The 14,009-nt window shown below is 41.6% G+C and overlaps 1 protein-coding gene across 8 annotated transcripts in view; it reads right to left on the bottom strand.

The window, feature by feature from the left end:
- RPTOR (regulatory associated protein of MTOR complex 1) overlaps nucleotides 1–14,009 on the bottom strand; it is a 305,325-nt gene that overhangs the window by 251,856 nt on the left and 39,460 nt on the right. For all 8 annotated transcript variants that reach the window (XM_043527662.1, XM_043527663.1, XM_043527664.1 and 5 more), the window contains exons 2-3: nucleotides 11,820–11,922; nucleotides 1,550–1,632 (exon numbers count right to left, since the gene is read on the bottom strand). In XM_043527662.1, the coding sequence (XP_043383597.1) occupies nucleotides 1,550–1,632; nucleotides 11,820–11,922 (186 nt within the window). The remainder of the gene's footprint in view (nucleotides 1–1,549; nucleotides 1,633–11,819; nucleotides 11,923–14,009) is intronic.

Raw genomic sequence — 14,009 nt, 5'->3', positions numbered from 1 at the left:
GCTTCTCCTCTGAACAAACCAGGTCACATAAAATGCATTTCATATTGAGAAGTTAATGTGTAACAGTGACAATGTGCTCAATGCTGTACAGTACATAAGGAGGAAGATATTTTGCCCCAAATAGTTCACAGTCTAACATAAGACATGTAGAAAAGGACATGGACAGGACAAACTAGGAAATTAATGATGCTGGGGATAACTCAATAGGTTTTAAAATTTTATTTTTTAAAAAATTAAATGATAAACTTCCATCCTCATGAGCCTTAATGAGGCTCCTAAAATGTTGAGCACTGAAACATCAGGAAGCGAAGAAATTTACCAAAGGTTCAAAAGTGATTTTAAAGTAAGGAATGAAAAGCCAGCTGTAAGCTGCTGGCTATTTGTCACCTGCTTTATGCCATTATGATCAAATCTTCATTACATTTTCATTTCAAAAATATATGCCTGCCATACATTAGGCCAGTGGTTCTCAACCCACAGCCCACTTGCGGACCAATCAGTACACAGCTACGGCCCATGTGACACCCTCAGAGCCAGACAGGTAGAGAGAGAGAGAGAGAGTGTATATGTGTATATATTATACACACACACACACACTAGTGTGGGATGCATCCCACATAACACTAAGAGCTGCATATGCGGCACACAGTGGTAAACAGGTTAAGAACCCACTGCATTAGGAGGCAGAGTTAACAGTCAGTGACTGAACCCTAAAAGTACCTCTCAACAAAATCAGGAACATATATTAGCTACAGGCCTTACAAGATTATTAGTTTGTTCCACCTAAAACATTAAGAAATGGAATGTGTATCTCTTGGCTCCCACTTAGTAGTGCAAGCCAAGAGATACACATTCCAAGTAGCTGAGGTTGCAGAAATGTACCAAGAACAGTTTCACTACAGAAAAGAGACCAAGATCTGGTAAAAAAAATTAATAAATATATCAAATGTAGCATCTAGAGTTTGAACAATTATCCCTGCCATGGTTAAACAAAGCATTAGCCAAGAGAAGTGGTTCCCAAACTTGTTCCGCCGCTTGTGCAGGGAAAGCCCCTGGCGGGCTGGGCCGGTTTGTTTACCTGCCGTGTCCACAGGTTCGGCCGATCACGGCCGTGGTTCACTGCTCCAGGCCAATGGGAGCTGCTGGAAGCGGCGCGGGCCGAGGGACATACTGGCTGCCGCTTTCAGCAGCTCCCATTGGCCTGGAGCAGCGAACCGCGGCCACTGGGAGCCACGATCAGCCGAACCTGCAGCCACGGCAGGTAAACAAACCGGCTCGGCCCGCCAGGGGCTTTCCCTGCCCTAGTGGCTGAATAAGTTTGGGAACCACTGGCCAAGAGCGACATGAAGCATAAAGCTAACTGAGTTTGAGAGCCTGCAAGCGTCTGTCCACGAGAATGGACAGGCAAGCAATGGAGGCTGCGAGATCACTAAGTTATATAATAGATGCATAACTTTCTTTTTAACCTAAGCCAGTTTATCCCATAATAGTATTGGGTATGCAGGGACAGGTACTGTGGGGAAAGTCAAGAACAAATACACGCACTTACCCTGGGCTGCCAGTTTTCATACTGCTTTTGTAAATTTGCACCAATGGTTTCCAGAGCTTTTTGAGGACCCATTGACAGAGGATCTAGAAATAGAAAACATAAATGAGTATTTTTGATCACTACTAAATTGCCTGCTTTTGCACAAGGCAAAAAAAAAAAAATCCATTTCAATGAGTATTTGACTCCATAACCCAACTTCACTTACTCCAGGCTAGGTTTCTGTCAAGTTCAATATGAACTCAGATGACAAAATTAATGGTCTGGGTAGTCACTATTTGTGCAGAAGTATGGTCTACAACCTTTCAGAAGTGGTGTGCTGAGTCTTCATTTATTCACTCTAATTTAAGGTTTCACATGCCAGTAATACATTTTAATGGTTTTAGAAGGTATCATTCTATAAGTCTATAATATATAACTAAACTATTGTTGTATGTAAAGTAAATAAGGTTTTTAAAACGTTTAAGAAGCTTCATTTAAAATTAAATTAAAATGCAGATCTTATCAGTTTAGTGTGATCCTTGCCCTTGTTGTTCCTTGCTGAGTTTTCCAACGTCTGGCATGTATTTGGATACTGTAAGCTGCACACAGGCTTCTGAGTGATCAGTTGTTAACCGGCTCCGAGAGGGACAGAGGACAGATTTCATGTGTGAAAATACCTGTTCACACAGGTATGTAGATCCAAATGCTGAAAGCATTGCAAACGCTATTTTCTTCGAACAGTTAAATTTCACTGGCATGGACATCCAGCAGGTCAGAACAGAGGCCCCAGGATCTCTCTCGGTAGCTTCAAGTGCATTCCGCAGATCTCCAAACTTTGATGCCCACAATTCTGAGCTTTTTAACTGAATGGGCTGCATTTTGAAATCTTCAACACCCATCCACTGCAATACAGACAAATCCAAGTCGCTTTCTTTGAACTTTTCAGGTTTATTAGAAAAGAAAGCATTGGGCCAAATCGTTGGAAATCTGTAAGAAAATCCTGATTCCAGTTCCTGCATGTACATTCTAATCTCAACGTCCAATGCAGCGCGCTGTTCCACGTGGCATGATCGTGATATAAGCAGCAAATCAGGACTTAAAAATATCCCAGTACAGTGGCGCTAGAACAATTTTTAAGGTGGGTGTGCTGAGCTGTACCCCCTCTAGCTCCTGTCTGCACCCCTCACTGCCCCAGGCTGGGGCCAGTGGGCCACAGCAGGGGGCAGCTGCAGAGCCCCAGGTCGGCGGCCAGGACTCCAGGCTGGCAGCAGAGCCCCCTGGACTGGTGGCCGGGACCTGGGGCTGGCAGCAAGCTGAGCAGGGCCGGCGGACAGAACCCCAGTTGGCAGGGGGGCGGCGGCCGGTAACCCAGGCCAGCAGCATAGCCCCCGGGACCGGTGGCCAGGAGCCGGGCAGTGTGAGTGCCACTGAAAATCAGCTCGCATGCTGCCTTCGGCACACGTGCCATAAGTTGCCTACCCCGGTCTACAACGTTTTTAAGAGAGAGAATAAAATTTTCCTCACTTTCAGCCTCCCGGCTAGTGCATATAATAAAATATTTTCATGATAGTCTAAGTCAGGCTTCTTTCATGATTCAAGATATTTATTTTAAGGTAAAACCATCAGTTTCAAATTCATTCACAAAGTTTTTCACCATAGTTACCTAAGGGCAGTATCCATAGGAATTGACCCCAGGTTTATCTACTGTTATACAGAATTGAAGAGCAGCACTGTCTGCAATAACTTGCAATAAGAACATTTTTTCTCAAAGTGGGAAGTCAAAATCTTCTTAGGAAAAATGTGAGGTGTAACTTTAGGTTTTTACATATTAAATCTTTGAATATTAAATAAGAGCCAACAACAAAAAAATACACCAATCTTGGGGGTAAGGGAGGGGAACAATGGCAGTGAGAGGACCTGGATTTTATATTAATACTCAGAAAAGGTTTATTAACAGAGATTTGGTTAACTCCTTTTTAAAGCTTTTTATACTTTTGAGCACAAAGTTCATCTCCCTAGACACTGGAAAGTCACTGTTCCAATATACTTGGCAATTTCAGCTGCTGTTTATCTGCTTTACTCAAAGCCCATGGCCGTGTAACTGGCCACAATGAGTATCAAGAATCTAGAAGCTAGTACTGGCCAGTTTAACGTAGAATCTTGTTGATTCAAAAAGCAAGGTTCATAAAACTCATGAAGTCATATTAGTGTTTTCTTTAAATACTCCATTGCATACCTCCAGCACCAGAATTTCATAACACCACTTTATAAAGTATGGGGGAAGCTAAGGGGTTTTTTTTTTTTTTTTTTTTTATGGTTACTGAGATTTTCTTACCAGACCAAAAGCTTTTTCTGGCATATGGCTTCTAACGGCAAAAACAATTAACTAGATGTTAAGAAAGTGACATAGCCTCTATCACAGCAGCAGCATCTGGAGACATCAAGTGCAGCCTCCACCAACAAGATGATCGAGTAATCCATGACCAGATGGCACACTGTTTGTTCTTGAGCTCCAGAGGGGAAGGATGGGGAGCTCAGGAAGCCCCACCAGTAAAGATGTAAGTTAAACCACCTGCAATTACAACATCTCCTGTTATAACAAGAAGGATCTTCCGATTCATATGATTGTTCTGAAGGGCACACACAATCTGATCTGGAGAGACAAGGAGACGCAGATCTGAGTTGTCTATCTGCCAAGAAATGCGCCATAGATCCAAAATATAGTTCCATATCACTTGTTGCCATTGTTCCCTAGAAAGGTTGCGTCCAACATACCGGTTGAGAGGCTCAACTATTTCAGTAAAAGGGCATCTGACGTCAGCCCCAGTGTTTTCGATATGGCTTTGAGATGAAATTGTGAAGTAAGCCGTTTGAACAATTGCGTGCACACAATAATGTGGCCAGGGCTCCGCCTTCACATTTAACCACCAGGGGGAGCAATGCTAGCCATGAGCGGAAGGTAGGAGACTGGAACTGTCCACATCGCAAAAGTAAGGATACAAAGGGCAAAGTTGATAGAGTCCAGTTTGCCACAATGACTACTGGAGCCCCAAACTGCGGCACAGTATTCAACAGGTGCAATAATGAGGATATTGGTAGATATCTATAAGGGTGCAGCACTAAAGCCCCAGGAGTAGCTGGCAAGCCCGCGGAGCAATGCGAATCTCAAATGGATTTTAGCACATCTTCTCGTTGTGTTATTGAAAGGACAGAGAGCAGTCAGGCTTCATCCCCAAATAAGTAGGGTACAGTTCAGAAATGATTGGCTGATTGTTCAGAAGGATCTGTAGCTGTAAATAAGCCAATCTGCTAGTGAGTTGGAAAGCACATTTAGGTTCTGTCACCACTTCAAATAATACTTGGCCAAGATGTCAAGGTCAAATAGCAGGCAGGACTCTAGCTGCTCAAAGCTCTTTCTGGCTATTGCCAGGCAGATGTCAACAGTGTACACAAACAGTTGCCAAGGTGGGCAGCAGGGTAGCTGTATATATCAAAAATCAACACTAACGTTTAAATATACCATTTTTTTCTTCATAAAAAGGTTTATTTCTTAAGCATTTTGGGAGATGAATCATTAATGCTTTTGCAAGCACTGAGATTTTAGAAGAGATGCAAAGAGAAGAAAATCCATGGGCTTTCCCATTCAGTTTTATCCAAGAAGAGCTATCTCCATAAATTCAAGGTCAGGCCTTGCTTCACAAATAGGGCCCTACCAAATTCACGGCCAAGAAAAATACGTAAAAATCTGGTCTCCCACCATGAAATCTAGCTTTCGTGTGCTTTTACCCTAGACTACACAGATTTCATGGGGGAGACTAGCATTTCTCTAATTGGACTTCTGACCCAAAAGGAAGTTGCGGGGGGTGTCACAAGATTATTTTAGGGGAGTCATGGTATTGCTTCTGTGTTGACTTCAGAGCTGGGCAGCTGCAGAGCGATGGCTACTGGCCAGGTGCCCAGCTCTGCAGGCAGCACCCTGTCAGCAGCAGCGCAGAAGTAAGGGTGGCAACACCATACCATGCCACTCTGAATTCTGCGCCGCTGCCTTCAGAGCGGGGCGGCCGGAGAGTTGCGGCTGCCGACTGAGGGCCCAGCTCTGCAGACAGCACCACACCAGGCCACCCTTACTTCTGCGATGCTGCTGCTGGCAGGGGCTCTGCCTTCAGAGCTGGGCTCCCGGCCAGCAGCCGCTGCGCTCCACCTGCCCAGCTCTGAGGCAGCACCGCCCCCAGCAGCAGCGCAGAAGTAAGGGTGGCCTGGTACCGCAACCCCCCCTCCAATAACCTCGTGGACCCTCTCCCCCACAACTCCTTCCTGGGTCAGGACCCCTACAATTATAACACTGTGAAATTCCAGATGGAAATAGCTGAAATCATGAAATTTATGATTTTTTAAAATCCTATGACCATGAAATTGACCAAAATGGACCTTGAATTTGATAGGCCCCTATTCAGAAATTAATGAAAGTTTAGCCAATTTATTTCTTTGGGGAAGATCAGTCCTTTAATGCAAAAGCAGGGCACTCTGCACGAATGATCCTGCAGTTCCAACAGTCACCAATATAGTCTCTAGGCAAAAAAACCTCTATTTTAAACCGCAACAATGTATTTTCGCCACTATTCTGAAAACAAGCAACCTGTGGAAAAGCTGCACTCAGCCTATTGTCATTTAAGCCAAATTTCAACCACAAGCCCTTTGGAACTGGTGAATAATAAATCTTCAAAAACGCCTCAGACTTCCTCATAGAAATACTGATAGCAGGTTAACTATACAAATGTGCTACCACAGTACCCCTTCGATTAAAAACAAAACACACTGGCAATCATACCGGATTACTTAACAGTTCAAGCTGAATTTATGAAAATGCATAAAAGGCCTAACGAACAATACTTTAGTTTCACTTAGTGAAGCCATGTGTACTGTGGGCTTTGGAATGCCTCAGGGGTTACTAGCTTTTTTAATGAGGCCCTTTCACAGCCTTGTACAAAAATAATGAACTTGGTGCCACTCTATAAAACCAGCCAACGAAGGGGTTAATAATCAGAGGTTGGAAACCAGGGAGACTAGGCACATTCAATAAGTAACTTTTTAAAAAGTTTACTCACCCACTATGGGCTAACCTGTGCCTTCTGGAGGACTTCATGCTGAACAGGACTGACATTATCAAATCTCATACTAACGCTTTAAAATAGTGATAGCCTTGGCAGAATTTGACTAATTAGATGGCAATGTGCACAGGGAGTGGCATTTGTGTAGAGATGAAGAGAACCTCTTTATAATTTTAGTTATTGATTTTATTATACAGGAATAAGTCAATATATTACATTTTCTCTTTACTGAGATAGGGAAGAGGCAGTAATCTTTCCATTTAGTTACAAAATAAGACCAACAACTGAAGCTGGTAAAGGCTGTAGCAATTATAATTTTACAGTTTGCATGGCGGTCCCAATGGCTGCAGCACTTTCAGCAGGGAGGAGGGATAAAGAGCTCATGCAGAAACACTTTCATTTTCTTGTGACTTTTACAGACACATGCTCTGACATTTTAAATAAATGGACGAAAATGGGCATTTCTTTATGTATATCGAGCACAGCTTTACAGTTATTGCATTTCCAAACAAAGGCCCTGACAAACTTCTCTACATATTCCTGCCTTGCTTTGATGCACAACTTCTATTCAGTGGTATATATAAAGAGAGATTTCTGCAGAATTACATCTCCCCCTGTTCAGCATTCAGCTCATTTATACCACTTTTAAACAGAGATTTTTCTTTGCATGCTACAGGGCATGCATCTTCTAGGATGGCATTTTCTTCATTACTGTAGTGGCATTTAATGTCTGACCATAAAACAAAACAAAACAAAAAAGGACAGGTGTCATTCCTCTAAAAAACAAAGGAAGCATTATGGAAACAGTGTGTATTACCTGGAGTAGAAGCCGAATGGTTAATCTTCGTTTTCATGAAGACAAATAGGAAACAAGTTCAGCTGTGTTTCTCTGCTCATTGAGGGCAAATTAACAGAGATATGCACACCAGTCCCTCACCTTGCTAGAATTCATAACTGCATACTTCCTTCAACTCTCATTCCAGGGAGATACATGGGATAGATTCAAGGAAAGGCAAAGGGAAGGAAGAATTACCTAATCACTCTTTAGACTCCATGTTTTTTAATTTATTAGCTAAGCACCAAAGGTGTCTGGATAAGACTGCCACAGCAGCAAGGGTTAGTCCACAGAATCGTCTTACAAAACAATTCACAAGCACATTCAAAGCAGTGGGCCTTGGCAGTTATAGTACAGCCCTTAAAATGTCGTATTTTGTCAATAAGCCTCTAAGCTTTAATGCTATAATTTTAACTCTGAAGTTTCAGCAGCACTATGGACTACAACATGCAAACACAATGTGGACACCATCAATCATCAGCTGGCGTTGACTTGCTAGCAGACCACATCACAAGTGGGTGGTGCTCCTCTTGGATGGCTCAGTTTGTCCTCAAGCAGAATTTCCAGAAGGTAGTTTGGGGCATTTGCTCATCCAGGGTTCTAGTTTGTCTCCCTTCCTGTGCAATGTGTACACTGGGCTTGTGAAAGGGTTAGTGAAGAAGCATGGGATAAGGTACCTGATGATGATGACACCTAGCTCTCAATGACTTCCCTGATGTCTGGTTGACATTAGGAGGTTCTGAATGAAGGCTAGATGGCAAAGACCAAAGTAATTCTGATCGTTTCAGGGAAGTATCCAGGAGGCATGATAAGAACTGCATCTGACTTTTTGATTGAGTGTGCCGGCCATCTACTACTAGAGTTCACAAGATAGGACTCTAAATTCAATCCGTAACTCCTGTTAAATGACCCTATAACAGCACTACCCAGGATGGCTCTCCCCCCTCCACCGGCAGCTAGCCAAAATATTATGAAGGATTCTTTCATAACAAGGAGTTGTTACCATAATCCATGCTTTTGTTATCTCAAAACTACATTGCAATAAAGGTTTTATGGGACTATTTAAAATTTATGAAAAAATTTTAAAAGGCACTTTTATATATTTTAAATTAAAACAAAAGAACTGTACTCAATTTTTCTTGCGGTTGTCAGTCACTAATTATCATATTTGGAGGAGTCCTGATTGTTCATTTTGTCCTATCCCCACCAAATTTAGTTTTTGATGAGTTTCATATTTCACTCAAGAAATTAATGCTACAAACTGCTCATTCCACCAAATACATCTGGTGCATTTCAGTACATTTGTGGGTGCATGTTCAGTGCTTTTTAACTACTTTAACATCTTCAGCATTTTTGACATCTTTGGTAAGAAAAGTTGAATACCAGTTTCAGTGAGGGTGGAAACAAGAGAAAGCCAATTTTGAAAACCAGGAACTCTGTACAATGGAGAATTTGCTTCAGTCTGTTGTAAGCCCCAAGATTCCAAGTTCTAGATGGCATGCCTTTCGGTTTCATTTACTGATAAGGTTAGACATTTTCGACTTCCAGTTAAAAAAAACACAGCTGTTAGACAGCTTGCACATGAGAAATACTTCATATCCCAACATTATTAGCACGAGACGAATTTGACAGCAATCTAACTTTTGCCCCAAAACATGGGGGAAATCCCCATTTTCCATTAAAAGGCCAGGGACAGGTATCCACCACCACAGTATCAAAGCAAACACTCATAAGAGTAAGGGCTGTCAGCAGGATGGTTTCTGGGAAGGATCCTTTGCAGATAAATCTCTGCATTAAGCATCTTCACATAACTTTCATATGACTTGGTATTATGTCTCTTCATATAACCTGGTATTAAACCTATCCACATATAACCTCTATTTTCATACAACTTTCTATCAAGTCCTTTGATATAGGAAGTTTGTATCAGATCCTTATATAGAAACTTTGTATTGAACCTTGATATAATGTTATAGCCCCTAACATAGTATAATTAAAGGTAGAAGAAAAATGTCTTTTTGCTAGGAGTAGAATAAGATCTCCCCCGCACTTTGTAATCAATTTCCCTGTTGAATGAATGACATGTGAATGAGAAAGGCATGGAAGGCAGACACCTTCAGAGAGCTGCAACAGTTGGAGAGGGGATGGAAGCTAGGCCCAAGAACAATAAAACTTGTCAAGTGGGCTCACTAAAGAAGATCAGACATACTGACGGCCTTGGGTGTTAGAAGCAAGCACCTTCTTTTGGGAACACCCTCTTTGCAGCATTGGGACAACACCCAGAGGGAAGCAGCACAAAGGACCAATGGACACAGACCCAGATTTTGAATCTGGGACAGATTTGCATGAGAGGGAAGTTGCTATAAATGTGAGGTGTCTGCAGAGGACCCCGGGTCTCGTCTTGTCAACACTGGAGCATCGATCCGGATTGGCAGAAGCCCGGCTCCCACTGGCCGTGGTTCACCGCTCCAGGTCAATGGGGGCTGCGGGAAGCGGCACAGGCCAAGGGACATGCTGGCCGCCCTTCACGCAGCCCCCATTGGCCTGGAGCGGCGAACCGCAGCCAGTGGGAGCCGAAATTGGCCGAACCTGCGGACGCGGCAGGTAAACAAACCGGTTCAGCCCGCCAGGGGCTTTCCCTGAACAAGCGGCGGACCAGCTTTGAGAACCACTGATATATATCATATGCATATGATAAATGTTTGATTGATACATGTATTACCAATAAATGTGGCGTTTTCCCTTATTCCCCCTGAAAAGATCCTTTGCAGTACTTTAAGTACAAAATTTTGGTGGAGAATTGCGAAAGGGGGAAAGGTACCACGAGCATTTATTGAGTAATGAAACAAACTTTGATATTGAGTAATGGAAAAGTATTAAGTAGTATGGAAAAGTGATCATAAACATTGAAAAGTATTAAAAAGTGATCAATCATTAAAGGTGTGCACCCCCCCAGTGGTTGAAGCCCGGGTAAAGAGAGGAGGAGATGTAGCTGTCTCACTCCCCCAGTCATAGAGTGCTGGCATGAGGAAGGAGGGAGGAGAATTAAATTTCTCGCTCCAGGAAAAGAGGTATTGGTAAATAAGAGTAAAGAGCATAAGCAGTGCTATTTTAGTCCCAATAGGAGGTTGGGAATACTAGAAAATGTTTAAACGTAAGCAGTCTTTTAAGAATGTATATGAGTGTAATATATATCATATGCATATGATACAGTGTTGGTTGATACATGTATTACCAATAAATGTGGCATTCTGCCTTATTCCCCCTGAAAAGATCCTGTGCGGTACTTTAAGTACAACACCTTATCTTCTAAATTCATGCCCCCAATCCAAAATAGCCAAAGAGTTTTTTAGGACATGGTCTTTTTAAAATGTAACCATCTAGCGCTTTACTTAGGCACTTTGTAAACCTAAAAAAATAAACAGCTAACAGAATCATCTTTTTCCTCCACATGTTGCATTTTGGAATAAACCAGGAAGTAGTGCATACCACATAACTTACTGTTGGGGAAATAATTGCCTAAAGCCATCTCTACACTACCAAATTATGTCTACTTAACTTATGCCAGCATACAGCCACCACAGTTATTAAATCGCTTGTGTGCGCGCACACTTGGCTCCTTGTGTTGGCAGCGCGCATCCTTATCAGACGCACCTGTGTCGACTGTATTGCCAGTGTGGGGCATTATGGGACGGCTCCAGGAGGCCATTTATAGTCAATGTAAGTAACGCAGTATCTACACCGACACTGTCGACCTAATTACATCGAATGTAACTCTATGCCGCTCGGGAAAGTGGTGTTACTAAATCAGCATAGAAAGGCACTTACATTGGCAGGAGCCAAACTTAAGTAAAGATACTTCCACAGCTAGGTTGTCACAAGGCAGCTTATGTTGACCTAATTAATTAATTAGCCTCTTACAGTTTGTATAGCAACTTCCACCTTCTCTGTATGTGTGTGTGTGTATATATATATATATATATATATATATATATAAATAAAATCTTCTTACTATATGTTCAATTCTATGCATCTGATGAAGTGGGCTGTAGCCCACGAAAGCTTATGCTCTAATAAATTTGTTAGTCTCTAAGGTGCCACAAGTACTCCTGTTCTTTTTGCGGATACAGACTAACATGGCTGCTACTCTAAACCTGTAATTGTGTAGTGTAGACAAGGTCTTATTTACACCGACATATTCAAATCAGATGTCAGATTTTCTTTTGTTGAACCTACCTTTAGCTCAGGAAACACATGCTGGTGGGGCTGCAATGAGCTCATACACCTGAGCATTAATGAGACAAAGCAACATTTCCAAACTGTTCCCAAAGATATTCAGTCAGCTTACCTATCCAGCACTCCAGACGCGCACAGGGAGTTGTCTTCACCACATCAGGAGGGTCAACACCTACGTTTAGGCACAAAACTAAGGCCACACTAACAGTCTTCATCTAGAAACAAGAGAAAATAATAATGCTTAGTGCAAAAATTCACCACTTATTACCGATGCTGTAATTCTCAGTGCTACCTTATAACTCTCAGAAAGAGTTCAAGTTAAGCTTTGTTAATCCATCCTTAACAAGCAACAGTTTAAGCATTCTGTTAAGAGTGGGAAGAAAAATTGGAGATAAGAAAGCTATGAAAGTTCTCTTTTTGTTCCAGCAGAACTGCGTTAATTCTTACTTTGTTAATCTGCAATCTCATTGAATTCTCACAAACATCCAACAGGTTCACTCCAGTTCTCAGAAGAGATTTAATAAAGCTGTACTTAAGTCTTACATTGCTAAGATTTCTTCATTTCCAGGGCCCACACTGCTGTACATTATGCAGATCAGATGCCAATAGATTTCTGCCAAGCATCCTGGATTAGTCAATGTCTAACTGAAATGCTTTATTAAAAAGTAATGTGAACACACTATTCAAGATTCCAGATCAATAATAGAATACAGTAAACCTTGCCTTAAGTGACCACTCAAGCAATAGACACACACACACAAAATTTAAAAAAAAAAAAAATCAGTGGCCTAGAAGATGTGTTTTTTGTTTGGTTGGGGTTGTTTTTTTTTTTTTTTTTTTTTTTTTTTTTTTAAGACCTTTAATATGTGTTGGCAATCTGAGGTACACTTAAAGTGCTCTACTGAAAAAGGGGGTGTATTGGAAATGTGAATGTACCTTTTTTTTCCCCAAGTGAAACATAAAAATGAAAAACTTGTTTTTTAAAAAATATTAAACCTTTCAGGAGCAGAGTTGGGGATATTACCTATAACAGAACTGCACTCTTTACTCTTTAGGAGTTTGTCTCCAGCTTTTGGAGAGTGGGGAGAGAGGGAAGCCCCCAGAACTCTAGAATACATATTCTGGGAAGGACTTGGAATTTTTAATTATTTTTTTTAAATCTTTTACAGTTCATCTTTAAGACTCCACCACATCTGACAAGTTCTCAAATAAATTTGATAACCTTAATGGAACTTTTCTGACAATATTAACCCTTATGCTGCTACCTATGACTAATATTCCTAGAGACACATGGTGGGTAAAGTAATATCTTTTATTGGACCAATTTCTGTTGATAAAAGAGACAAGCGTTGGAGCCACACAGAGCTCTTCTTCAGGTCTTGGAAAGGTACTCCAAGTGCAACAGCTAATTGCAAGGTAGAACAGGTTGTTTAACATGAGTAGTTAGCATATATTCTAAGGGACCATTCAAGGTAGAATGGCCTGTTAACACCTCTGCAGTCATAGGACAAAAGGAAGGAGTCAGCTGGTTACTGGTTGTTGTCATAAGCCATAAATCCAATGTCACTGTTCAGTCTATGATTTCTGATGTCTATCAGAGAAATGAATTCAGGCTTCCTGGATCATCTTTTGAAAGTGTTGTGCACGTTTCCTTTGAGGATAAGGACTGATAGATCAGATATAGAGTGATTGCTTTGTGAAAAGCATTCACCCACAGTTGATAGGGTGTTTTTGTCTTTTATCATTTGAGAATGTAGTGGTTGTCTGGTTTCACCCACATAGTTCTTATTGGGGTATTTAGTGCACTGGATGAGGTATACCACATGTTGTAATAGACTTGTGAGGGATCCATTGAAAGGTGTGTTGTGGGAGCATTGATCATTGTAGTGGTGGAGATATGTCTGCAGGTCTGATGCCACTTTAGAATCAAAGAATCTTAGGACTGGAAGGGACCTTGACAGGTCATCTAGTCCTGTCCCCCACCTCATCACAGGACTAAGTATTATCTAGACCATTCCTGACAGGTGTTAGTCTAACCTGTTCTTAAACATCTCCAATGATGAAGATTCCACAACCTCCCTAGGCAATTTATTCTAGTGCTTAACCACCCTGACAGTCAGGAAGTTTTTTGTAATGTTCAACCTAAACCTCCCTTGCACCAATTTAAGCCCATTGTTGCCTACCCTCAGAGGTTAAGAAAAACAATTTTTCTCCCTCCTCCTTGTAACAATCTTTTACATACTCGAAAACTTATGTCCCCTCTCAGTCTTCTCTTTTCCAAACTAAACAAACCCAATTTTTT

This window comes from Chelonia mydas, chromosome 14 (genome assembly GCF_015237465.2).
Source record: "Chelonia mydas isolate rCheMyd1 chromosome 14, rCheMyd1.pri.v2, whole genome shotgun sequence".
Lineage (NCBI taxonomy): Eukaryota > Metazoa > Chordata > Testudines > Cheloniidae > Chelonia > Chelonia mydas.
The sequence above is the reverse complement of the archived record's forward strand: the minus strand, read 5'-3'. Positions and strand labels throughout refer to the sequence as shown.